Below are 27830 nucleotides of genomic sequence, written 5' to 3'. Positions count from 1 at the left end.
GGGAACCCAAGGTCGAGAAGGGAGAGAGGGTTGACATGTTGTGGGGTTGGCAACCAATGTCACAAAACAATATGTGTATTAATTGTTTAATGAGAAACTAATATGCTCTGTAAACCTTCATCTAAAGCACAATTTTAAAAAAAAAGGAATGACAATAAAACAGCTCCTTTATTTTCAATTAAATCTGAGGTTTCAAAATCTGTCTGCAGACTCAGATACATATGCACATATATGAGGCTTCATCTTAAACAGAGGTTCAGGTGTGGTCAGGTGTGGAGGTTTAAATGTAAAGTTCTGGCATTAATTAGCCAATCTTAGGTTGCTTCTCATCAGAATAAACTGAGGCACCAGACAAAGCTCTTCTTGGCATCTGTAGTAGTTGTTCCTGCTGTTAATTTAGTTCATAAATCAACTGCTACACTAGTTTTTATTGTTATTACGGATGGTGGTATTTAGTTTTCTGATGTGCTGATTGATCACTAAATCTTTTCTGTGAGAAAACATATCCTTTCAGCCCTTATTTTAGAATCACAGACATTCAAAGCTTTATGATATCTTGGAGAATATCTAGCTCAACTAGCTCATTTTCACAGGAGGTAACTGAAACCCAGAGAACTTAGGTGACCCGCTCAAGAACTTGCAGGTACATCCACAATTAGAAGACAGGTTCCTCAATTCCCAGACAAGTGCTGTCTCCAACACACTACCAACGATGCTATGAATATTAATCATTAGGCTGCATGTGTGAGCCTTGAAAGAAATGTTTTCCTGATAAATCAAATCAATTCAGCACAGTTTTACTGAGCAACTGCTATTTTACCAGTGTTGGGCTCCTTTTGGATATATGCCCCAATTGACGTGATTCAACCATTTGCTGGATTAAAGTGGTTATCTGAAATTTTGTTAAGCCTTCAAAAGATACCTGTGACACTTGCCCACTTTGAACGTCAGAGAACAACTTTAACTTTCTCTATATAAGTACCTCAAGTGTCAAACTCTTCCCTTTTTGGAATATTTTAGGTCAACTCTCCACCATACCTATAAGCTACACTGAGAATGCAGTGTTTTCCTAAGGTGTAGTTTGGGAGCTTATGGACTTGTGTTTTGTTTTGTTTTAATGGTAAGTACCACAGCACAATTATCAGAATTGTTCCTCTTTTCCAAAACCTGTTTTTATTTTCTTTGTGGTTTTTGTTTAGAAGGTTCTTCTTAATTATGTATGGATTTAGTGTCACCACTTAAATGGGTTTATTATTGATATATCATGAACCACTGCTCTCTTTGGCATAAGGTCGAGTGTGTTTATAACCATCACTACATTTGCTATGATTATTTCATTCATTATAACATTGTTACTAATTACAACAGGGAGCTGGAACGGTGACCGTTTTGGTTGGGTACAGAAACACTGGCCTTATCCCAGGTGTGCCACGCTTGGCTGCATTTCTAGATTGGTTACTTAATGCCACGGCCTCTCTGAAAAAAAATATGACACCTTCTTGCTGAAGAAATCCTTTGAGATATTTAGGGACAGTGTTGCCTAAGCAGAGGTTTTGTTTGTTTGTTTTCATTTTTTACTTGACTTTTTCATGATTTGAGGCTCATAAATGTCTTGAATGTCATATCAAAAAAGTAATTTAGACAGCATAGTCAAATGGGATCCTAGATTTGTCTCAGACCAAGTCATCTGAATTCTGACCTAATTTAATAATATATGCCTACCTGTTTGCTTTGCAGGAAAAAAAACAAACAAGCAAACAAAAAGAAGTCTAAAAATGACTACTTATTTCCACACTGTTCAAAATATTGTCCACAAATGACTTTGAACAGCTCAAATTAAAGTGTTGTCATTTGCCTTTTATCACATAGGATTTTAATTATAAAAAGTCTTCTTACTTATTTAGTTACTTCTTCTAAATATATCTTTCTAAGGCTGCCCTTGGAACTTTTTCTATGTATTAACAAACTTAATAACTAACTTAAAATAATCATGCAGTTTCTCTCTCCCTTCTTTTACCAGCAGTGGTCAATTAATATTTCCTGGGAAATCAGTGGTCAATGAAGTTAAAAAATAATAATATTAAAATATAGGGGTTTCAGTGGTCCTACTTTTTCTGAAAAAATAATGATTGCCTTGGCTGATATTTATTAATATCACAAGCAATAGACCTGTCAAGAATATTTACATGTATATGTATTCTAAATGTGGTGAAAAGTGAATACATGCATATGTAAATGTATATGTTAAAGCACAGAGCTAACACTGCTTTATCAGAGATGTATTATAGATATTGGCAAATTCTATAATACATCACATGCAAGGACCATGTTTATGTATATGGAATACAGAATTAAGCTAAATGGCAATTTCATCAGTCTCCTATACAGTTCTACTTGTAGATCTGTTAGCCAATTCCTAATGCCAGTCACAGGACAGATAACCGTGAAGCATGCAGCACTGACTGTTGGGTAGATCTTTCTGCTCCCTGCAAGAATATCTCATGTGTATATTACATGCAGAGCACGAAACTAGAAGTTACAGTGAGGTAGCCAAAGATGAGAAGGCCAGGCCCTTGGCCGAGAGAAGCTTTCAATCTAACTGGGAAAAGACAAGCTCTTATATACTCTTGTCACATCTTGAGAAAATGTATGAAGTCACACATATCAACAAATGCAATTTTTTTTAAAGTCAGAAATGTAATTTTTAAAGCAATTCAGAGTAAAGGTATAGTTTGAACAGAATGAAACTTTTTTTTTTTTAATTTCCTACATGAGATGGCTGTTAGTTATGGAATTGAATGAATAAAGTAGAGGGGCAAAAGAGAGCTCCTTTCCCTAGAATCCTGAACAACTTTTGCACATTTTGGCATCTCCATGGTCTGGTATCATAGGGTAACTGTATCAACTCTGCCAAAGGAGACTGAAAGCTTCCTAAGGGCAGAGACCATGTCTTCTATATCTTTTTTATTCATTGCCTGCCTAAGCACATTTTAAGTATGTACCAAATATTTGTTGAGCTGACTTGGAATGACTGAAATGAAGAAAGGCAGCCCACACAGGAAGGAATGTAAGAGGCGCTAATATACTGTATAATATTAATTAAGATCTAAACAGTTCCTGACAGGCAGAAACTATTACCTGAATTTAATAAGATAAAACCTAGCAGGAATAGCTTTAAAGTATCAACTGTAAGTGTAAACTGACAAAAGGAAATGGGGAGATGGTATTCCTACAGCCAGGAAGCACATTCTTGAGTGTTTTAAAAATGTACTAGCAGGTTTCTATGTTTTTTGAAGCTAATGATACAACTTAGTTTTTCCATCAGCATTTATCTGGTTAGGCAAACTTTCGTTACCAAAGTCCTAAGAAAAACAAATCCCTGGATCTAAAAAAAAAAAAAAAAAAAATGGAAGAAATGCAGCTTGACAGTAAGTGGCAAATCTAAGAAAACAGAATAACATGGCTACCAAAAGAACTAAGGCCACTTTAGTTCAGAGGCGAGAATAAAGGAGTTGGGTTCTGGGTGGCAGGCAATAAGAGGGATGCTGACAAACTGCAGTGTGTCCAGACATCACTGAGCAGGACAGTGAAACGACATGAAACCACATCATACAGAAAGGGTTGAAAAAGGAAGGGAGGATATAGGAAAAATTGAGCCTGAAGAAGACTTGGTGAGAAATGACTGCTTTGTTTTAGAGGACTATCTTCGCTTTGATTTACAACTTAGTTAATATAATTTCAATCACTTTCTCAGAAAAGACTTTGACACTTTATTACATGATGGGCTATAATCAATGTCAGACCCTAAAATAGATTTCAAAAATTCTATTTGGTCATTTGGTTTCAAGCTGGACCTAAAGTATGTTTTGGCATTCTTACCAACTGTTAGCAGCAAGTCTAGAAACAGATGCAGTCTTGATTTGTATTCTAAATATGAAACACATTGCAAAAAGACTTGGAGATAAAAATATATACTGCTTATGCACACTCTTACTGTGATATTTCCTGTCCTTATCAGCAATAAGTTTCTATTGTTTTGCCCTTTCTTTGTTGTTCCAGGTGACAAAATCTTCTCTCCTTCCCTTTTCTTCTTCTACCTGCCTGTCTTCCTCTTTTTCTTCTATCTCTTTTTCCCACTTATACTTGTTTCATTCAAGATTTACAGAGAACCTACTATGTGCCCAAAGCTGTGCTACAGTAAAAGGATTCAAGAATACGTAAGACATTGTCACTGTCTTTGAGAAGCTTACCTCCCATAAAAGAAGGCATTAAGTCAAACTATTATACTAAAGGAAAATGAGTACACATGAGGTGTGTCTGAAGTACGGAAGGAGCCTTGGTGGCATAACAGTTAAGCACCTGGTTGTCAACTAAAAGGTGGATGGTTCGAACCTACCCAGCAGCTCTGTAGGAAAAAGACCTGGCGATCTGCTCCCACAGACGTTACAACCAAAAAAACTCTATGGGATAGTTCAACTCTGTCACACAGGGTTGCTATGAGTTGAAAATCGGCAGGTTGGCACCTAACAACAGCAACTAAAGTACAGAGATGTGATACAGATGAGCACAGAAGAGAGACTGATTCACTCTGAGAAAAGTGATGGTTGAGGAAGGCTTCCCAGAGGAAGAGGTGGTCAAGAAGGATCAACAGGAGTGGGCTGGTATTTCATGCCAAGCATGAAACAGCATGGCACACTTAAGGAATATAAATAATTCTATATGCCTCCTCCTCAAAAAAAAAAAAAAAGAAAAAAAAAAGGTGCTTTAAATTATAGACACCCCCACCAGAAGTTCTTAAGCAAAAAGGAGCAACCTTTATCTAGGAGAGTTGAATATTTTGGGAGGCAGCTAAGTAGCCTCATGAATGGATTGTTATTTTATCAGGGTCTGTTCAGTACTTGAATTGATATGAATGGCCACCTAAAGATAAATATTTAGGCATTTGTCTATGGGAAAAACTAAAGAAAAAAATTTAATTGAAAAAAATGGACCAAAGACGTAGAAAACCATAATCAGGACCATTTGGTGACAAATTTCAGTGACAGGGGAAGTTCTTTCCCAGGAAGGAACGCACGAAAAGGTTTTCTAACAAGAAATGTCACTAAAAGTCAGTGACAAAAGGAAATGGGGAGGTGGTATCCCTAGGTTCAGGGAGAACATTCTTGGTGTTTTTAAAATGGACTAGCATGTTTCTAAGTCTTTGAAGCTAATGATGTAACTTGGTTTTTCCGCTAGCCCTTAGCGAGTAAGGTAAACTTTGTTTACTAGAAGTCTTGAGAACAACAAATCCCTGAACAGGCATCAGCTTACTCCGTACAGGACCTCTGAGACATGTCAATGGGCAATTTCAAGTAATCCATTTACACAGGGCCTCTGAGATACAATAAATTAACTGGCTTATCTGAGAATAGTGTAAAGAATCTTTAGCGACACTAAAACTGAAACTCAGGTTTCCTGAATTAAATTGCTCTCACCCTCTTCTCAGATCCCGGCGCACCACAGAAGCCATTGTGCTATTAGAAAATTAACTTTAATGCTTTTGATGACACAGTTCAAGCTCCTAAGCTTTCTATTATAAAAAGAAGGGAGGGTCTGCAGCTAAGCTTCAATAAAATTCATGACTATGTCTTTGCCATCCCTAGATAAACACGGCTCCTTTCACCACTAAATCTTTCTCCAGTGTGTGGGTGGTTGAACATGTGTCAGAAATAAATCCTCACGAAAACCACTCACAAGAACCATGTATCAAATCAGAGTCAACCAATGTACACAGGTTTCATTCTGAGCCTTGGAATCGTAGACTAGCTACAAGTAACAGTAACTAGTCACACAGTCAAACTTAGTCAACTTTGTGAGCTGAGCCAACTATCTCCAACTGATCTAGTGAGAAAGGAAACCATTTCTTCAGTCCTTAGTACCGCTAAAACAAAAGTTACAGTAAACTGAAGTGCAGGTATGCCCTGATTCTAGACCCACGGCACTAAGATAAAACCACTATCAGTGCTAGTGATGGCTATTTTTTGGGAAAGCATGATGAAACCCAACTAACAGAATGCAAAGATAACCCAACAAATCACGGTCAATTAATAGAGAAGAGCATTGAACACGCAGTTGTTAACATAGGGCTTGCTTTTGTTTAGGGCCCATTAAATTTAATAACTTCCCCCTCTGTGGCTTTAAACAGAAAACTTCTTCAAAATAAGAGTGGCTCCTATTAAACTTCATTACTTGCCCGTGGCTGCCATGGCAAAGGTGTGTCTACCAAACAGGTGGCTCTTAACAAAGGAATGGTCTGTAAAGTACTAAAAAGTAGATGCTCTAGTGTTTTTACGATAGTTGCTTTAACATTCTGGTTTATTAGTACTAATTGCTGGAGATTTCCTTTTAACCTTTCTTATGGGGTTGCTCTCTCCTGTGAGCTGAAAGAGATGCTCTGCTAAAATAAATGTTTACATATACCTGGCACATTACTGAAGGTGCTAGTTTCAAAAACTTGACTCAGGGGACTTGATAGACACTTGGTTATAAGGGACATTTAAAAATGAGCTACATCAAATACCAGTGGATTAGACAATTACATGAAACAATCCTCCTGATAGACTTTTCGTGATCAAATGGGAATTTTTCACTAGCAATTTCTAGATTTTGTGGTAATAAAATAATTTTTCAGTAATTTTATTTATTACACTAACACCTATTCTGCTGACCTTTGGAAATATTATAGTTTAGCAAATGACAGGCATAAAAATGGAGACATCCTCAATAGTCCTGGGCACTGATTAAGTGGAATTTTTTGATATTTAAATGTTGTGAAAGAAGAAATTCAAGACAATGTGCTTAAAAGGGAAAAAATAAAATAAAAGAATTTTCAGAAAGATTTCAGTTCTTAACTCTGTCCTGTGTAAATTCCTTCCACCTCATGTATGGGAAAGTTGTTGTTGTTGGATGCCGTCGAGTCGGTTCCGACTCATAGTCGGAACTGCCCATAGGGTTTCCAAGGAGCGTCTGGTGGATTTGAACTGCTGACCTTTTTGGTTAGTAGCAGAGCTCTTAATCACTATGCCACCAGGGCTCCATATGGGAAAAAGTGGTACAGATTTAGTTTAATCTAAGTTACTTCACTCAGAGTAGCAGGGTGGGGAAGGAGTTATCTGTAGTGTCCCCACCCTGAATAAACCTATGCAGGGTCTCCTTGAGGAGACAAACGATAGCTCATACTCTGACCACAAGTCAAAGAATTAGACTGAGTAAACAACTGTGCTTTTCTCCATAGCAGAATAATTACATAAAATACATTTTCGAAGTTAGTAATTACTTATTTACATAGTATTTTGTAATGACCTCCAGAAAAGTTACTATAATCTTTGTGTTAAGCCTCACAAATGCTTTGAACATCAAAAACGCCATGTAAGTGATAATATTATTACAATTATAAAGATATACAGTGGTTTGGATTATGGTCATTCTGGTCTTTACCCTGCCACACCCTGCTCTTTAATAGAATCGATGAGAAATAACTTTGGCTATCTCCTAAGGGAGAAACATGTGGCCGTCTGCTTCCATAAACATTACAGCCTTGGAAACCCTATGAGGTAGTTCTACTCTGTCCTACAGAATCACTGTGAGTCATAATCTACTCGACGGCAATAGGATCTCTGTACAGTGAATATTATTTTAGGACCCTATGCAACGAAATAAGTTAATGCATAAAAGCAGTGAGGGCAGGCAGGGGAGAATGCTACCTAAATACAGATTGTTACATGTTAAGGCCACACTTTGGCAGGGGAGAGGGGCCAACCTCTATAGGACTGCCTCTGTACTGTAACATCACTTGACTACTTTCTGATAAGTAGTACTTGATTTTTATAATTCAGCTGAATATGATCCAGACTCATTGTACTAAGGTAGACCCTATTAGTCAGTTACATGACAGTAACTTATTCTTCAGTTATAAACCTATCACTACTACTGTTGTTATATTTAAGGCTGTCCCAGGTTAAGGAAATATTTCCTAAATCTTAGTATTGTACCTATGAACATCAAGACGTCTAGTATCACGTTTCTCTGTAGTAAAGTAGGGATAATGGATAGCATACCATTAACATTTTATTTATACTTATTTCCAAAAAAAAAAGAAGTCCTGGTGGCACAATGGTTAAAACACTCAGCTGCTAACCAAAAGGTTGGTGGTTGGACTCCACCAGTGGCTCTGCAGGAGAAAAGACCTGGAGATCTGCTCCCATACAAATACCAGTCTAGGAAACCCCATGGGGCAGTTCTACTCTGTTCTTTTGGTCACTACAAGTCAGAAGTGACTTGATGGCACACAGCAACAACATTTTCAAAAAGGGTTTGAGGAAGATTGCAGGAACCATACAATATAATATCACTATGATTATTATGGAGCCCTGGTGGTGTAGTGGTTAAGAGCTCCACTGCTAACCAAAGGGTCAGCAGTTCAAATCTACCAACCGCTCTTTGGAAAACTTATGGGGCAGTCCTACTCTGTTCTATAGAGTCCCTATGAGTCGGAATCGACTCAACAGCAAAGAGTTTGGTTTTAATTTTGGTCATTATTATAATACATTAAGTTCTAGCATTTGTAGCCATACTTGAAAAATTACTCAGAAGAAAGGATGCCTGCCAATAAAGGAAGCTGTGAAATTAGATTTTCTGCAGGTCTTTAAATAGATTAAATCATGGTCTCTCTCTGCAGTGGCTTTTAGGATAAAATGGAATGCAATGAAATTTCTTTATAACAGTCCTTTCTGGTTGCTTTTATTCCTATGATCCCTTGGAACAGAACATTATTATGCCTAATTGCATACAAATGTAATTAAATAACATTTTCTATTTTCCAACATTATAATTGAATAGTTATTTTCTCTTCATGTTTTATTGACTTTTTGTGAGTGGCTCAATGCTTTTAGCTCTGTAAATGTTCACTTTAAGTCTGCAGAATGATAATGGTGAATATTTACTGTGCACTTCTATGTGGCAGGTACTTTATGAGTGCTATATGAGTATTTGTAAATATTAACTCATTTAAATATCTAAATATTCCAAGGGTTTTATATTTTACATATGCTTTGTAGTGATCCATTTTGAAAAGCAAATAATCTTCTTTAAAAGTTTCGATTTTTCACTTGATTCATTTAAGCCAGGGCTTGCCTGTAAATTATGTATAGATACATAACTTTTCCATAGCAATTTTAGCTTAATAATATCAACTACAATCTATTTAGCACATACTGTGTGTCAGGTCTGCTATAAGCATTTTACATAAAGTATCTCATTTAATCTAATCCTCACCATAACCCTAAGAGTTTAGTATTATAGCCCCATTTCACAAATAGTAAGACTAAGTTTCAAATGAGTAGGAGCTTGCCTGGTAAGTGTATGAGTTGGGATTCAAACTTGGATCTGAACCTTCAATTCTACTGCAGAGCAGTGATGAATTGTATTCTTTCTCACTCAACTATGTATGAGAATATTTTGTATACTCCTTTATATAGGAGGATGAGAACTGATTCTTCTACACAAAAACATGAACTGTTCTAGAAAGCATCTCAGAACATACCATAGGACTGCTTGTAGGTGGGGATGTGAATTAGGATTTTAGCTATCCATGTAATTACAGGGAAATAGCATTATTTGGCGCAGAGCATAATAAAGACTGTTGCGTGCTTTTGAGTCTATTTTGACTCACAGCAACCCTATAGGACAGAGTAGAACCGCCCATTGGGTTTCCCAGGCTATAAATTTTTACAGGAACTAATCACCAGGTCTTTTCTCGCGTGGAGCCACTGGTGGGTTCGAACTGCCAACCTTTCGGTTAGCAGCCCAGCACTTAACCATTGCACCATGAGGGCTTCTTATATAATGAAGACTAGCCCACTGCCGTCAAGTCGATTCCGACTCATAGCCACCTTGTAGGACAGAGTAGAACTGCCCCCTACGGTTTCCAAGGAATGGCTGGTGGATTTGAACTGCCAACCTATTGGTTAGCAGCCAAACGCTTAAACCACTGCACCACCAGGTCTCCTAATGAAGACCCGAGGCACAGAAATGGACTCAATCCAAAGGATTTTAGTTATTAATTCACTGCCGTTGAGTTGATTCCAACTTATAGGGACCGTATAGGACAGAGCAGAACTGCCCCATAGGGTTTCCAAGGAGCAGCTGGTGGCTTCGAACTGCTGACATTTTGGTTAGCAGCCAAGCTCTTAACCACTGAGCCACTAGGGCTCCTTAGTTACTAAAGCACAAAAAAAAAAAAGAAAAAAAAAACAAGCAAACCAGAAAATCCACCTCATTATTAGTCTCATTTGTAGGATGGCTCTATGTCACGGACTCTAGGGATAGTTTTAGATATCAAAGGGAATAATAGGATGGAACTACGCAGCTTGGCACCTCAGAACCTACAGACAGGCTCCTCCTCAGGGAGGGCCCAAGGACCAGTTCCCAGGGAAGTAAGAAAGGTGCTTACTCCAAATGACTTGATCCTACAAGTCTATCAGTCAGTGCTCTGTGTCCTGGCACAGCCCCACACCAAGAACAAGGTCAGGTCAATCAGGGCTCCTCCAGTTCCCTGACAGTCCAAGTCTAGTCGTTTCTTGCTATTTCCCTACAGGCTAAGAGGGATTTTCTGTTCTCTTCTCTTTAATGTTTATACAGAACCTCCCACCCTGGCACTATGTTACTTCACCAGTAACAGCTCACAGAAACATTTGGGGCAGGAGGAAAAAACTGGACTAAACTCAATTTTAAACTAGTTTAAAGCAGAGGTTCCTGACTACCTTTGGCCTCAGGTGAGCATAGGGCTGGATAATTAACGTGTCTATTTCTACCTCCTCCTCTGTGGAATGGGAAGAGACGTGCTGCATTGCCTTATGGACATGTTTTAAGTAATCATCAGTAAACTGACTCAAAATAATCTGGCTGATCTAAATCACCACGTGAATGATAAACAACTAAAAAAAAAAACAACTCGTTGCCGTCCAGTCGGTTCCGACTCACAGTTGACCCTACAGGGCAGAGCAGAACTGCCCGATAGGGTTTCTAAAGCTGTAGTCTTTACGGAAGCAGACTGCCACATCTTTTTCCCGTGGAGCCGCTGGTGGGTTTGAACTGCAGACCTTTCAGTTAGCAGCTGAGCACTTAACCACTACACCACCAGGGCTCCTTGATAAACAATAAGCCCTACCCATTGACACAACACTTTTTTGGTGTTATTTGCTAGATCCCTTTTCTAATATTTTTCCTGTTGAATTCACAGAGGCAGACACCCCAGTAAGAAAATCCTGTACATGTGTGTCTCTAAAACTGCAATCCTTCCCTGAGGTTTTTCCTCTGGGTACTGCAAGGGTACAAATACAAATAGCCAATGTTTCAGCCACAGAGGGTCAGGCAGATGGGAGAACCAGGGAACCCTAGACCAGAAGCAAGTTTGCACAGGTCTGTTCTGTCAAAGTGTCATTTTGGCACTGCATAAAAAACAAACTCTCAGTTTAAAATATGGAAGGAATGACCAGACTAACTCACACCATCAAACACTGTGTCTTCTATCCTACATCAGCCCTCACTCACTCCCCTATGCCTTACTCATTCTTTCCCATGTCTTTAACTGATGTTTGTCTAAAGGGGACAGTGATTCCAATCAAGGGGAATGATAACTAAAATTCTATACTCGGTACAGTTCCCCAATAAATATCACGTGATTCATAAAAACAATAATAGCAGTCATAAGGAAAAGTGGCAACATGGTTTTCCAAAAGAACCTCGTAGTTCTCCCTCCACCCCTCCTCTTTCCCTACTCACCCCCATGAGAGTCCATCTGCTGCAGAAAATAGGAAGGCACTAGGACCAGATAGCCCTTTCCTGCTATTTGCTTGAGAAACAAAGCCTTCCCTCCGCCCAAGTTGAAAGAAATAAAGGAGTCTGAACTAATCAAAACCTGCAAGCCTGCTGGTGGAGCTTCAGCTTGTCAGTGATGCAACTCAGCGGAGTGAGTAACAGCTTCGAGCTTTGCAGAAAATGACAGAGGGAGAGAAACAGACACAGAGACACAAAGAGAAAGAGAGAAAGGCATTAACCTGGCCAGGAGTCAAACAGGTGTATGGGGCCCAAACCCTAAGAAGAGTGTCTGACAAATACAGGATCTAACGGAGTGTGTGCCTTGGTGGGCCTATGTCTCTTTTTTTTATGGGGGACAAGGTTGTAGGTTGTATGTTGGGGGTGTACTGAGAGATTTATTATTATTATTCACAAAACTCATACGGTTGGCCAAGGCCCTTTAATTTTTCTCCACTTGGCAGTTTGAAGTCTTCAGGGACACTTTCTGGCTGTCTATGATGAATTCTCCATGATAGATGGGGCAGCCTGCTCATCCACCACACACACTTCCTCCACTACCTACAGGTGTTTGTGGTGCCTTCTGAACAGTGGATGTGTGAGCCCAGAGCTGTCATGGTGCGAACGACAGCAGTGTGCTACTATCTGCTTCATGCAAAGTCTGCCTCTGTCTTGAGGTGACCACTCAGAGGCCATGTGTTGCCTTTAATAACTCTCAAAGGCTTCAATGCATTTAATAACTAGTTTCCGATGAGATGAGAGTCTTAAGTTTACAGGTGCTCTCTGTGGGAACTAGCTAGCTTAGACTCCTGGGATTTAAAACACTAAGCCTTTCGAAACGGAGGGCTGTGCCACCAATCTGTAATTTGGTTTACAGGCAGAAGTTAGGAAAAGAAAGGAACACAAGCAGAGGAAGGCCTGGCATAAGACCCTCTGGAGAAGGCCCTAGTTATGAGACTGTGCCTACCACAGAGAACACAGGTCAGCAGGACCAAAACTGGGTGGTGTGAAATATCATCTTAAGAAAATGATGCCACCTTTAGTGGATTTTCAGTCTCTTGATTTAAAATGTTCAAATGTTTAATAATCCTGTAATTCAAAAAACCTGGTTTCCTGGTTGGTGTACCCTTGCCCACATGCTTCTAACAGAGAGTTACTCTGGGTATAGGAAAGACAGCCTCGGCCCATCCCGTTCCCGCTGGCCCCTGTATGGGGGGTGGGTTTTCAGTTAAAGCGCGATCTTTACCTGAAATGCGCCTGGGCACATCAGTGATGGCAGGAAGCCCAGTACCCCGTGTGGAAGACAGCGGCGTGGTGGAGTGAATGGATGGAGACGTCATCTGGCTCAGGTAGGAGGGGTAAGACTGGTCATAGGACCACGGTGGGGAAGACTGTGCCTGCCTGGGGTCTGGGAAAAAGAAGATGAAAAATCTTCAGTGTAACAGACACTGTAGCCTTAGACACGTGCAAGCCAAAGCGTGGGATAAAGCAGAAAAAAAAGAGAATACATAAGGAACAACAATTTCATTCCTACAGTCCCCCCTACCCAACCCCTTTTCCAGGCCCTGCACCATAGTACTAAGCTTTCTAGGCTCTGAGTCACAATGAAAGCAACAAAATGGATCATGCATAAGGACAACTGGTCTCTCTCACATGTAAGTATTTCTATTCAGAAAGTTTAACAGTCATTGAGAAAACAGTCTGCTTTGGTTATTTTTACGAAGTGGAATTATATTTCATTCAGTTTCTAAGATTCCCCCAATGAGTATGTATTACTTTTTTTTTTTTTTTTAAAGGTTAGAAATATTTTGGAACAATTAACTTGGTTAAAGAATACGTAGACTCTGCCTTTTACTCCTGTATATCCTGCTACTATCTTTCAGATGCGGTTTTAGGGTTTTAAATGCTATAACTCCAGCACAGTGCACTTTCTTCCCAGGCAAGTCACTGGACGGCACTTTCAAACGTAGGGGGTAAGAAGAAGAGAGGGTGCAGGACAGTGGGAGCAGCAAGTAAGAACAGAAAGGAGGAGAGCAGTATATATTGTTCTCATGCTAAAGCTAAATCAGAAAATAACCTCTGAGAAAAGGATATAACTTAATTTCAAAGTCAACTACCATTAAGGATTGAAATGCTTTGTCACCATCCAGTATCAATGTTAAGCCTAGGAGCTTCTAACAGTGGGGAAAAAAAAAAAAGACTCAAAACAGAAGAATGGGGAAATGTTTTTAATCCTATTAGAATTTGTTTAAAAGTTGTCACGTGTTTGGAATGTGACCTAGTGTTACCTATATTCACTGTAATAATGAAAAAATAATGGGGAGCCAACTGGTTAGGGTTAATTGCTGAACATTAATCAACAATATCTTTTGATGTATCACTTTGGGGTTTCTTGGAGGTACAATCTCAAGGCCAAGCACATCTTTCAAAAGAGCTTCCTAGTTCTACGTAAGAAAAAAGGTAAATGTGCTGTATGTTTCTAGGGGGGAAAAGTGTGTATTGCCAATTGTTTTCCCCTTATTTGAGGGCTAGTCAAGCAGAGTCATAGGTAAATTTCTCTTAATGACAGTTAATCTATGCTTATTTTAAAATTTTTATGTTGAGTTAAAAAATTCTGACATATCAGGCTGTTCACAAGACAGCCTGGTATCGTAGAATAAGCATGAACTTTGGAAAGCACAGAATTAGGTTCAAGTTCTGAGACTTCTATCTTCCAGCTGTGTGACCTTGGGTTAATTACTCAGCTGCTTTGGGCCTCAGTTTCCTCATCTGTAAAAAGGAGGTTAATAATACCTGAATCAGAGGGATGTGGGAATTACATGAGAAAGCTATGAAGTGGGGGCTACCACAGAGGAGACTCAACAAGTATTAACTCTTGTCCTTTTTGAAAACTCTTGGTGCTACAGGAATATTTCCACAGTTAATACAAGTCTGAACTGGAGTTAGTACACTTGGAATAGATTTAAAATTTTTCCCAAATCACCCAATCATTCTTTGAAAATGAAAAGCTTAATTTTAAAACAATTATTAATTTCAACAGTGAATCCAGGTTTATTTCTAATAATAAAAATGAGTATAACAAAATGGGTTTTTCTCAGATGATTCCCTCTTTTAAAATCTTTATTTTTCTAAACAGTCAAAGCTGTTTAGTTTCAGTTATTTCTTGTTTATTTATTCAATTCAGAAATAATTTATTTAAAGACTGTCTAAATAGAACATATTTCCTTGAGTAGAAATAATTAAATACATCTGGATATTTATCTGATGTTTACAGGCATCAACAGATGTATAGAAAAATTTCATCTAATTCAATTTTAAGGAACATTTACCTGAGTTTGCAATTTGAATAAACGTGTAGTACTGTAAATGGTTAACAAAATTTTCCTTCAGAAATCTGAGGGATACTTGATCATTAAAGGAATAAACTTCTGTGCCTTAAAACTTTCAAGGCTGAGACTGTATAGATTGGCAACATTTCAAATCTGAGTGACTGGTCCTTGTTATATCTGATATTGACATACTTCCTTGCCTTGCACCATTAATGTAATTCGCTATTCAGAGAAAGGGTAAATGATCTTCAGATGGAAAAAGATTCATTCCTTACAGCACCGGAAAGCAATCTCATAAAGGCAAGGCCTCCTCTCAAGCAACATTTTCAACACACAAAAAGGATAAGAACCACGTAGCTAAATGAGTTGGGCACACAGGACTCAAATTTGGATTTCAGTTCTAACCTAACCTCACCAGATGACTTCCTGATCGAGCAGTTTAACCGATACATCCATTCCTCTACCATAACATGTCGTTATTTATAGAACTCCCTGCCTAAAAATGGGGGAGAAAATACAAGAGATATAAAGAATGACTAAAATAATTAAAGTTTAAATATACCATTAAAAAATCAGTGTATTCACTTGGATGTAAGATACAGCCTTATAGTTCTCCTTGGGCAGAGAGACAGCCCAGGACAGTGGAAACAAACGGGCTTTCTAAAGACAGGCTCTGAGTTAGAAGCTCAGCTCTGCCATTTATAAGCTGTATAACCTCAGCTGGGTTAGCTAACTTTCTGTACCTCAGTTTCCTCATCTCGAAAATGAGGCAGCACAATACAGTAAAGTGAATATAGCAAAGTGGTCATGTGAACTGGCTGGGCAAGTCATACAGGGGGCCTCAGTGGCTCGTCTGTAAAATGGGAATAATGATAGTTATTAGAGTTGTTGTGAACATTACATGGATTAGGCCTTACCTGTTAAGTACCTATCAAGTGCATAATAAATAAAAGTGGTAATTGTTATCTGTAAAATGAGTGCCATAATAACTACTGGTCATGTTTATTTGGGAAATTAAATGACATAATGTAAGTAAAAGCATTTTAATAACTTTTAAGTACTGTATTAAAACTGTTATTATTCTTTTAGGAGATCACATCGTCAAGGCCCTTCTGCGGGACATGGGGTGTGTTTCTTAGCGTCGCTGAGCTTTATCTCCTCATCCGTAAAATAGATATGACAGTGCTATCTTGCAGCGCTGTTGTGGGGATTAAATAATAATCAGTGAATGGCAAATCATCATTATTAAAAAATTATAGTAATAATCTGACTAAACTATGTAGAGCAACTGGGTTGTCTAGTGTATTCCTGGAGATATCCCAAATCAGAGGCAGCACAGTCTCATATGGTGCCTGGCACATACTGGGTGCTCAATAAACAATTACTGAATGAACCTCCCTGGCTGGCTTGAGTAAATAAAGGAATATTATAACGAAGGAGTAATCAGTTATTCTCTAAATTCCAGTTAGGCTGTAAAAGAAGAAGCGGGCTTAAGTTATATCAGTGAGGTTTTAGGTTTCACATAAACTTCCTGACTGCCAGAATATATACTAAAATAGTCTATTAAAGGATAGTTTTGCTTTTAGTGGAGGTCTTCCCTGGAGATATCCAAGATTAGGAAAAATACGTTCCAACTATCCTTCAACAAGAAGATCTTTCTTTGTTTTCTGTCTCTCAGAGGACAGGCTGCAGTCCAGCCAATCTCTCTCGAGGTCTCCATTCTAAGATTTTATGATAGTGACCTACTTAAGGAGACAGAGAGTTAGTAAAGAAAAATAAAACATAAGAACTGCCATATGGACAGCAACCTTAAAAAAAAAAAAAAGAAAAAGAAAAAGAAAAAGTAATGGTCTCCAAACACCTCAGGTCTTCTCTAATTCCCTGTGACTGAGTGATCATCAACCCAGCTCCACCATTTCTGGATGGTGTGATCTTGGACAAGTTGCACAACTTCTCTAAGCCTCTAATTTCCTCATCTGTATAATGGGCGTAAACAATAATGCCTTCCTTATAAAGTTGTTATGAAGATTAAATGCACTAATGCTACAAAGAGCTTAGCACATGGAAAGAATCCAATAAATGTATGCCACAGTTAAAACCTCAACTTTTATCAGTTGCCATTGAGTCAATTTCGACTCATGGTGATCCCATGTGTGTCACAGTAGATTTGTGCTCCGCAGGTTTTCAATGGCTGATTTTTCAGAAGTAGATCTCCAGGCCTTTCTTCCAAGGTACCTCTGGTGGACTCAAACCACCAACCTTTCGGTTAGCAGCCAAGTGTGTTAATTATTTGTGCCACCCAGGGCCTACCTTTACTGAATTTTTATTCTGTATCTGTGTTTCCAGCCTGTAACCTCTTATTCTGAGTTCAATAATTTTCCTACCTGCGGAAATATGGTAAGGGGCAATTTTTAGAGAGCTTCTTATAGTTTTTAGGTCCACATTTTGGAGCATATATCCCTGTTAGTCATGTCAATACCCTTTAAGATTATATTTAACATTAATCCTGTTCCTTCTTAGTTTTGGTTTCTTGCAGACCAAGAAATCCAAATCTTTTCAGCGTTTTTTCAAGTACTGTACACTTGAACCTTTCAATCTTTTAGTAGGGAAATATGGTATAAAATACCTTGTCTTTCTAAATGCTCAATCGCCAAAAAAAAGTATAATCCTATCTAAAATATATGAGTGCACCATATTTGCTTTTTTGTGAACAATTACTAATGCTCACCGTAGAGAAAACTCACCTTAACCTGATCTAATAAACCATTTCTCAACTCAGCTTCCTGCAGAAACCTGAGACTTGGTGAGATTCACTCTTAACTTGGCTGAGTCAGAGCAGGTGACACGAATGTATTTTAGGCAATCAATCCTAAGGTTACTAATAGTGAAAAAGTTACTAATAGTGAAGGGTGCAGGACCTAGCTAGCTCTGAGACAAACCTACTAATTAACCATTAACAAGCAAGAAACTGTCATTCTCCACCCTGGGTTCCACAGAGCAAGTATAATCCATTCCTTAACTCTGCCTCATCCAGAGTTATACTAGCTGGTTTGTTACATTGACTGGTTTGTCTTTTCGAGTCTACAGACACCTGGAGGAAGTACTATGTCCCACCACTCTAATATAAACAAGATTATTCTTGATATGTGTCTCTGAGGATAGAGATGTCAATCCTGGGTGACCTGTAACTACCCATAAGCACCCACACATTTTCAAAGGACAACTGATAAAATTTCACAGAAATTTTCAGAAGACGTAAAACTACTGTTAAACTTTAAGAAGTTTATGGTGTTTTAAAAACTGTAATTCATTATTTTTTGTATGGCAGTCTTCAGAAACAGTATCAGTATTATTTTTATTGTAAAACTGTAGAAATTCAGTGTACTGGTATATGCATTTATATAAACATAATTATTTAAAAATCTTTGGTGTTGAGTTTCTTATGTGTACACACATATTCTTCAGTGCTTGGGAAATCTGAAATACTAAATATCACAGAAGCATTTAAATATGACCCCTTCCCTACTCCCCCTCAAACTTCTCTCCTGTCACCTAAAAAAGTGGGTGGTAGAGGGAAGGTGTAATCAAACGTGACCCGTAGCATAAACTTGAAAGAGAAAATCGGGTCTTTCTATATAAAGAGACTGCTATACTTCAGAGGCAGGATGTGACTAATCAAAATGACTGAACGGGAGAGGAAAGAAACATGTAGGGACCTAGACTGCTCCTAGAGACCCTGGAGATGCAATCGATGAGAAAACAGTCCCCAGCGATAACTGTGAAATCATACTAAGAACTGCCACCAGCCATATGAAGCCACGCTATTAAACCCCTCAGGAGCCTGGGCAGCAAAGTCGTTTGTTATCAGATGCTAATCCAAAGGTTGGTGGTTCAAACCCACCCAGGGGCTACACAACAGCTAGGCCTAACAAACTGCTTCCATAAAGATTACAGCCAAGAAAACCTCAAAGAACAGTTCTACTCTGCAACACACGGGGTCATCATGAGTCAGGCCCCGACTCAATGGTAGGAAATAAGAGTAACAACATTAGACCCTTCAGACCTGCAACTACACCCTTCTAGAAGAAATCAGCAATTTCCTTTGTAAGACTAGACCAAAATCTAGCTGTTAGGAGTTCAGGTTAATTTTCCCTTGGTACGAGGTGGAAACCACTGAGAGCCATAAAAAGGAACCAGCCATTTGACGTAAGGAATCCCTTCAACCTTCGGCATTCGTTTCAACTGAGGCCAAGTCTGTCACAGACACAGTTCCTACCCAAACTGCACAGTATCCCTCAGTATAGTTTATATTTTAAAAAGACACCCAAAGTCCAGAGGCCTGCACCCACATTGCAGTTTCTCTCCCAACTCACTAAGGTGAGGGGGAAGGCTCTTACTTAGCTGTCCCTTTCTCATCCCAACAGTATAAATGGGAATTACTGCCACCTGCTACCTTAACAGGGCTCTTGAGAGGAAAAAGAAAATTTTCACATGCTGAGCTGATGAATCGGAAAATTATCAATTTTTATTGTGACAGAGTTCCTGTGTGCCTGTGTGGGAGTACGATGGCCTGAGGGGTGTAAAAGAAATAAAAGACATTTCTTGCCTTGAAAAAAGCTTACAAGCAGATGGGAAAGTAAGGCATAAGATAGGCAGATATAGGATAAAAACAACAATTTTTAAAGTAAGACATAAGATACAAAACAAGAATTAATTCAAAGACGTTCAAAGCATGGAACTGTGTTTTTAAAAACATTCTAATGAGAGAAATTAACCACAGAGCATGAGCGTCAGAGTCAATTTTAGAAATTCTCCTTCTAGGGTGGTGGTCCCTCGGCTTAGGCTTCTTGGAGGAGACTGGTTGCATCTGCTTTCCATTCTAAAAAACCCTGAAGCATAAAAATACAGGAGGCTATGTATGCAGGGAGTGCTCAAAAATGCTAATTGGGGGAGGCGTGGTTCATGATTCAAGTTGTCTTTGCATCCGGCAAAAATGCAGGCAACTACTGATATATAAGCTCTAAGAGTCTCCATATTTTCCAAATGACTGAAAAGCCAAATTTCATGTCTCCCGCATAACTGAACCCTACAAAAACCCGAGATCACAATATGAGAAGAAAGAGGACGGCAGATGGTTAGGGAAGAAAAGGCACCCTAAGAAAATGAATTGACTCTAGGAAGACAATAGAATTATTTTCTTAATGAATAAGTTTGAGTGGGGGGAAGCAGACAAAGAGCTTTACAAAAGCCCAGTACAGTAAAACGTATGCGTGAAAACTCAGTGGTTGCTGTTAGCAGGCCTCCTTTTGTAAACACTGTGGTTAAACATGTGTGGGTGTGAAGAAGGGCCTGCTTTCCTAAGAATCACTCACAACAGGGCACACCATGGACACGGTGCTGAACTTCATGCAGAGATGGGAGGAAACAAGTCCACAGGGGCAAAGCCTGAACAGCACACAAAGGGCTTCTTCCTGTTTCTGCTGCTAGGCAGGCTTCTGTGTAACATGCAGTGTTGGAGGCCAGTCATTTCTACCAAAGCTCAATGCCTCTGCCATGAAAACGTAATAAATTTAGGGAGTAGGGTACAGTTAGAGATTCCACTCCCTATCCTTTGCCTATTTTTCCCTAATCCATATTCAAATCAGGCTGTGTAAACCTCAAATATTCCTTGAGAAAACTGGGGTATTTAAAATGAATGCAGCAAAATATACCAAAACCAAGAAAACCAAACCCATTGCCGTAAAGTCAATTTTTAGTCTACTCTTAAGACTAAGAGTCTTTGGGTAGCACAAACGGTTAAGTGTTTGACTACTAGCCAAAGGGTTGGCAGTTCGAACCCACTCAGAGGCACCTCGGAAGACAGGCTTGGTGATCTGCTTCCAGAAGGTCACAGCCTTGAAAACCTTAAGCAGTTCTACTCTGCACACATGGGACCACCATGAGTCGGAAGTGACTCAACAGCCAACTGGTACTTGTATTTTTAAAACTATCGTTGTTGCGTCCAGTCGACTCGATTCTGACTCATAGCAACCCCACGTGACAGAGTAGAACATCATCATAGGGTTTTCTTGGCTGTAGTCTTTACAGAGGTATATTGGCAGATCTTTCTCCCACAGAGCCGCTGGGTGGGTTCTAACCATGCATCTTTTGATTAGCAGCCGAGCACTTAACCATTGTGCCACCAGGGCTCTGCCAAGGTCAAATAAAGGCAATAATCTCAACTGAGAGAGGTGGATTTACAATTTCCTTTCTTAGACTCTATCTGTCATAATAAACTGTCATTCATAATACAAACATACTTACATTCATACATAAATACATACATAGATTTCCATTTCAAAACCATTTACTCTAAATAGTAAATGTTAAATTCTATATCTTCTCTAATAATCCTTTTCGCTAAACTGGGTTTTTAGAATGAGCTTTTCCACGTACTTCTGGTTCTCTTGACTAATAAGAAACACTGTTTTAAAACAAACAGCCTCCTCTGTACGTAGGAAGAACCCTGGACTGGCAGCTTTGGCATTGACTGTGTAGTTGTGGGCCCATAACTTACCTTCTCTGAGTCCCACTGTTTCTACCTGTACACTGAGGGGTTTGATGAATTATCTCTAAAGGCTTTTCCAGGTATAAAATGCCATGATTCTAGCTACTCAGAAAAGTGGGCTCCTTACCCTCAGTCCTTTCTGGAGACGATAGTTGCAACTGAAATTACTGAAGCCACATATAGCCAATTTGGGCAGCTGTGGAAGGTAGCTGACAGGTGCTGACACTTATGGCACCTCCTATCACAGAACATTTTGGTTTATGTCAGCAGAGAAGACCCGAGAGGAGGACCCTGACTCCCCTTCTTTCCCCCACCAGGGGCTTTCTCCAACTGACCAAGGTGGCTAACAGAATCATCTGGCAGGAAGCTGATGCAATTAAATCAGAGAGCTTTAAACTGAAATTGAGAAAAAAGCAGCAATGTGTTTGGATAAAACTTGATGCTGTGGAGGGTGTACAGGTATGTTACAGTACAAACAATGGAGAAGAGGAACTTAGTAAATCTTAAGAGACAATAGCAGAGAAGAGAATGAGAAATAGTACGTATGTTAAAAAACAAAAACAGAATGAAGTTGAATTAAGATGAGGTGATGAGAAGTGCCTCATAAGTACTAGCAACTTTTGGCTGGATGGCACTCATAACTGTCCTACAGAAAAGGAGGGGTATAGTTTGTTTGCTATTAGCTTCTATTGCTTCTGCTGATAGAAGAAGCAAGCAGCTACACGACATGTCATACCTAACCTGGCCTCAGCCTTGTCATATGCTTGACCTCAACGATGAAGCCAGCAGAAGAAAGGAAATCTGCAAACAGGCAGGACCAGAACTGGAGATATAAATGGGATGTGTCACTGGCCATGAGGGAGGGACGCTTAGTTCAAATCACAGTATCAAAGTGGGTATAGTAAACTCAGGTTCAAATCAGGCTGATGCCAACATCCAAGGGATCAGATATAGCAGTTGGGGTGACACAGAAGGTCCCCAGGTACAGTGATACCCATTGTCAGATGGGTGATAATATCCATCATTCTAGGAAAGCCTCCCAGTCATTCATTATTCAAAAAATATTTACTGAGTACCTACTTCTGTGCTGTGCTAGGCACTAGGGGTAGTAATGGTGAATACAGACAGACCTAATCCCTTCCCTCATGGAGTTTACAGTTTGGTAGAGGAGATGAACTTCAATCAAATAACCATCTAACTGTGATATGTGCTAAAAAGGAGACACCCATGGCACCATGAGAATGTACTGTGGGGGACTCCAACCTCATCTGGGGATCAGGGAAGGCTTCTCTAAAGAAGTGGTGATTAAGCCAAGACCTGAAGGGCAAGAAGAAGTCCAACAGATGAGGAAGTAGGGTAAGAGGGTTTTAGGCAAAGGGTACAGCACGTATCAAGGGCCTGGCAGGAGGCAGTATGTTTTATTTGAAGAGTTGAGAGAACGCCAGTGTGGCTGGAGTACTGACAGGAGATTGAAAGTAGTGTGAGATGAGACTGGAGAACAGGCAGGGAGGAGCCAGCTTATGTAGAACTTGTTGGGCTATGCTAGAGGTTTTAGTCTTTAACCTAAACGCAAAGGAAGGTCACTGAGGTGTTTTTAAGTATAGGTTTACATAATCAGATATGCATTTTGAATCTCCCTCTGGCAACATTATAATAGAAGTAGGGAAGAAGGCCAGTGTAGGCCGAGGCACACAGGGAAGAGTGTGTACGGAAAATGGCACCTAAGTGGACACAAGGGTGGAGTCCAGGAGCTGTGCTCAGGAAACCAGGAAGCAAACTTAGTGTACTGAGCCGCCTCCACACATGACCTAAAGGTGGGGATGAGACACCTGAGAAGCCTTCAGGATGCATCAAGATTGGCACGATATGGGCAAGGCTGAGCCTGCAGTAATGGGCCCCAGGCCTACAGTGGTGAGTGATTTGTGCCTGCTCCACCTCGCACATTGTGATTCAGGAGTAAAGCCTGGGCATCCGTATTTTTAACAAGCTCCCCAGGTGATGCCAATATACACCAAAGTTTGAGAACCATGGGTATAATTTTTACTGATGACAGTTAGAAAGGAAATTACTTAATACTATTTTGACTTAAATCTTCCCTATCAAGAAGAATAATCTGCAAATAGAAAGAGGAGAACAAACACACTTGAGGAAATTAAGGCCCAAGAGAGGTGGGGAGGTAAGGGAGAGCAGCTTGCTACTTTAAATGAATACCAGTCTCCATTCCAAGATGAATTATATCCCACAGTACTGCAAGAATTTATAGTGACTAGTAGGCAAGGGGCTTCTACTTGACAGAGCAGGTTCTAAAAAGTTCTTCCTTACATTAACTGAAATATGTTTCCCTGTAACTCCACTCACTACTAATCTTAGTATTGCTCTCTGGGATTGCTCTTCCACATGATAGTTGTTAAATTATTTGCAGATAATGCCTTTCAAGTTTGCTACATGATGAAAAGTGGTGTCGCATTCCCTTATCCCATTTATCCTATTCTGAAAATGATATTGCTCTTGGTGAGATCTAAGTTTCAACTAGGTTGTTTTGTTTTTTTTTTTTGTTTTTTTTTTTGAGCCATTGTTGGTGTTGACTTGCTTGCAGTCCACTAAAAACTTAAGTCATTTTCAACAGCCTGTGTATAAAGAGTTTTTCACATCTGATCTGAATATCAAAAAGCAGAATGAGTTTGCTTAAACCTTGTTTCCTAGGATTACTAAAGCAACAGATTCGAAGAAAACTTATCTATCGTGTATCCTGACCTCAGCAAGATATACATGCCTTATCTCTCAAGACAATCTTATGGGCCAGATGACACTATGTTTAATGAGATTCATAGCTAGTTAAAATGCCTACCAGAAAGTGACTATTACAATAGATCATGGTTAGCTTTGAGAGTTTTATAGTAGCATATTCAATGACGGTAGAATCCTAGTTCTGTCCAACATCTCCGTCAAAGTCTTGAAGACACAAGAGCAAACTTCCAAGCATTAAGATGAAACAAAGTTGTGAGGAATAACCAACACACTGGATGAAGAACCAGAATTATAAAATAACCCTCCAAGCTAGAAAGATGAGGCAAAAGTGATATAATGAAACTGAGTTAAGAACAAAAGTATGGTCCTGCATTTGGTCAACTGTGAAACAGGATGCAGCAAGCCTGTTCTAACAGCAGAGTTTTCTGTGGACTGAAGCCACAGATGGCATGACAAAAAGTTAATACAATCCTAGGATATATTAATAGACTCCCACCTATTGCCCTGGTCAGACACAGCTAGAGGCAGTGTCAGACTGAAGCACTGGAGAAGACAGAACAAGGTGTGGAACCTCTGTCTGTCTTATGAGGAATGGTTGATGGAACTGCCAAGAGCTCCTATCTGCCATCAACCTTTCTATAGGACACTGTTCTACCTTCTGCCTGAACTGAAACTTGAATTTCCCATGATGATGGACTTTCCTCCTGATCCGTTCACTTGGCAGCTGCCTGTTCTCCAAGGCCAAGAGATGGTGCCAGCTCCTTCTCTGAAGTTCTTCCATCTTTAACCATAATCTAGTAACCTTCAGGATATTCTCCCACACTGGTACCTGGCTCAACATCTTCCTTGTTTCCTTAACTTGTACCAAGTCCTAGGAGATATCATCACTCACACTGATGGTCCATCACCCATAACACACTCTTGCTCCTAAACTGCAAGCAAGGCAGGAGATAATTACATTAATTGTGCTGACTGGCTCTTCCAATTATCCTTACCATCTGCTGTAGCCTTGTAGGTTGAACGTTTCACTTAAGTTAACCTTCTATTCTGATCCTTTTGCCACACATAGTCCATTGCAAAAGGTAAAAAGGAAGCAAGAAAGGACCCTGGGGAACTAATAAAAGGGAAAAGTATGTATATAACTAAAAAGAGAAAAAATATGCTTTGGAAAAGAAAGAGAAAAAGAAACCAACATTTCCTCTGGGCAGAGACCTAAAGACTGACTAGAAATGGAAGTCTTAGTGAAGATCACAAGGTGGAGTATTATGTGGGAGACAATTCTTCTTATCATAATTAGATATTAACAATGCATCTTCTACTCCAGATAGGAGAGAATTACAAAGACATGATTTTGGAACCCAAGGAATTGATTTTTCTTGGAACATTGCCTCTCTCTACTTTTCTAAAAGCATACTAAAGCCAAAGCATCTTCACTTAATAGTGGATTCCAACTGAGAGAAGTAAAACAAACAAAAAAGAGGACCTCTAAGAAGCTAATCTGTGGATGCTACTAACAGGTTATGTAACAACGTGACATGTTGACCCCCAACCCTTCACAAGGTCCTACTGAGCTTTATTCTTCCAAAGCCAGCACTGGCTGGACTTGAACTCAGCTCTTATTCTCATAAGGTGGCTGGCTGCCAGGGGTGAATAAATGTGAAACAGAGTTTAAACACAGATTTGTGCCTGTTTTGCATAAAGGTTGGGACCAGCAGCCTTCTCTAAAGAGATTTCCTGCTCGTACATGTGCATGTTGTTATTTTGTTAGGTGAGATCGAGTCAAATTTCGACTCACAGAAACTCTATGTGACAGAGTAGAGCTGCCCCTATAGGATTTTCTAGGCTGTAACATTCACGGGGAAACCCTGGTGGAGCAGTGGTTAACATCTACCTGCTAACCAAAAGGTCGGCAGTTCGACTCCACCAGGCACTCCCTGGAAACTCTATAGGGCAGTTCTGCCCTGTCCTATATGGTCACTATGAGTCAGAATTGACTCAGTGGCATGGGTTTGGTTTTTTGGTAATCTTTATGGGGGCAGATTGCCAGATCTTTCTCCCACAGAGCCACTGGGTGGGTTCAGACTGCCAACCTTTCGGTTAGCAGCTGAGAGCTTTAACCATTGTACCACCAGAGCACGCATACAGCATGGCAGCAGCAAATTTACCAGCTATCTTGCCCAAAGGATCTCAAAGAAAGAAGACAGTCAAGACTTTCCAGTAACTTCAGAAAACAAAACATAGCACTACCAAAGGACTTCCAACAACCTGTCTTTGAGTGTGTAAAGTTCAGTTCCTTAAGACACAAGTTGCCTACAGATAAGTAGCACCATAGGCGGTGGTGAAGCATGAGACTTCGCTTAACTCCCACCCTCCACACCCCACAATTCTGCCCACTCTGATGGCACCCTACAGTCATTCTTCCTGCTCACCAACAGTGATTGAGCCTCTTATGGGTTCCTTCTCCCTCATACTCACAGCCACCACCACCCCGCCCCACACCTACTTCACCTCCCAACTTCTTTCACATCAAAAAAATCATGTGGTCATTCAGCACTAGAATAGAATACTAATTTGAGACAGTGCTTTCCTGTTTCTGAAAGGATTATGCTAGTAAATGTTTCAGGGCAAGCAGAGTAGACTGAGACTCAGGGCAGCCAAACATATACACAGCCTAATCCCAGCTGGTCTGATTGCTGAGATCCTCTTAATATTTAAAGAAGTCTTGTTTGTCAAGGAAATACAGAATCAGACTGAAGGAATGTGGATGGAAACTACTTCACATTAGTCAAGGTAACTGCTGGTAAGATTATTATTATTCTACAGGATGCCTGGCAGGCTGTTTTTTCAAAATATTCCCAAAAACACTACCTTGAATACATGTCTCACATTAACTACATTCAGTTATTAAAAACAATGATTATACTGTATTTTAAACTATAATTCAGATATCCCTAATGCATCCCTTTTATGAAAATATTTTCTCTGAAGATCCTAAATAATATTGAAAGGAGAGAAGAAAAATAAATTAACCCCTTTTGACATGTGTCACATATCCCACTTGGTGGGGATGAGGATGACGGTCCTGCTAAAAATCTGGAACTCACAGTCAACCAGAATAGTTGAAGAGACCTTTAGCAAGTCATTTCTGGAAGAATCAATTTCTTCTATCTGTAACATAAATACTTTTCAGAATTGTTTTAAGGATTTAATAAGAACTTCATGTAAAACTAATTTGTAAATGGTAAAGAACTACATAAATGTAAGTTTTTATTTACCGAAATGAGAAGAAACTGAGCTGGGATGGAGATACATTGCAGCCTCCCAAGGGTGCACGGTGGTTAAGAGCACAGGTC

The 27830-nt window shown here is 39.6% G+C and overlaps 1 protein-coding gene across 2 annotated transcripts in view; it reads right to left on the bottom strand.

Moving 5' to 3' along the window:
• RUNX2 (RUNX family transcription factor 2) overlaps positions 1 to 27830 on the bottom strand; it is a 137388-nt gene that overhangs the window by 24708 nt on the left and 84850 nt on the right. For both annotated transcript variants that reach the window (XM_023734244.1, XM_023734245.1), the window contains one exon: positions 13100 to 13261. In XM_023734244.1, coding sequence (XP_023590012.1) covers positions 13100 to 13261 — 162 coding nt within the window. The remainder of the gene's footprint in view (positions 1 to 13099; positions 13262 to 27830) is intronic.

The sequence above is a fragment of the Trichechus manatus genome, unplaced genomic scaffold (genome assembly GCF_000243295.1).
Source record: "Trichechus manatus latirostris isolate Lorelei unplaced genomic scaffold, TriManLat1.0 scaffold00065, whole genome shotgun sequence".
Classification (NCBI taxonomy): Eukaryota; Metazoa; Chordata; class Mammalia; order Sirenia; family Trichechidae; genus Trichechus; species Trichechus manatus.
The sequence above is the reverse complement of the archived record's forward strand: the minus strand, read 5'-3'. Positions and strand labels throughout refer to the sequence as shown.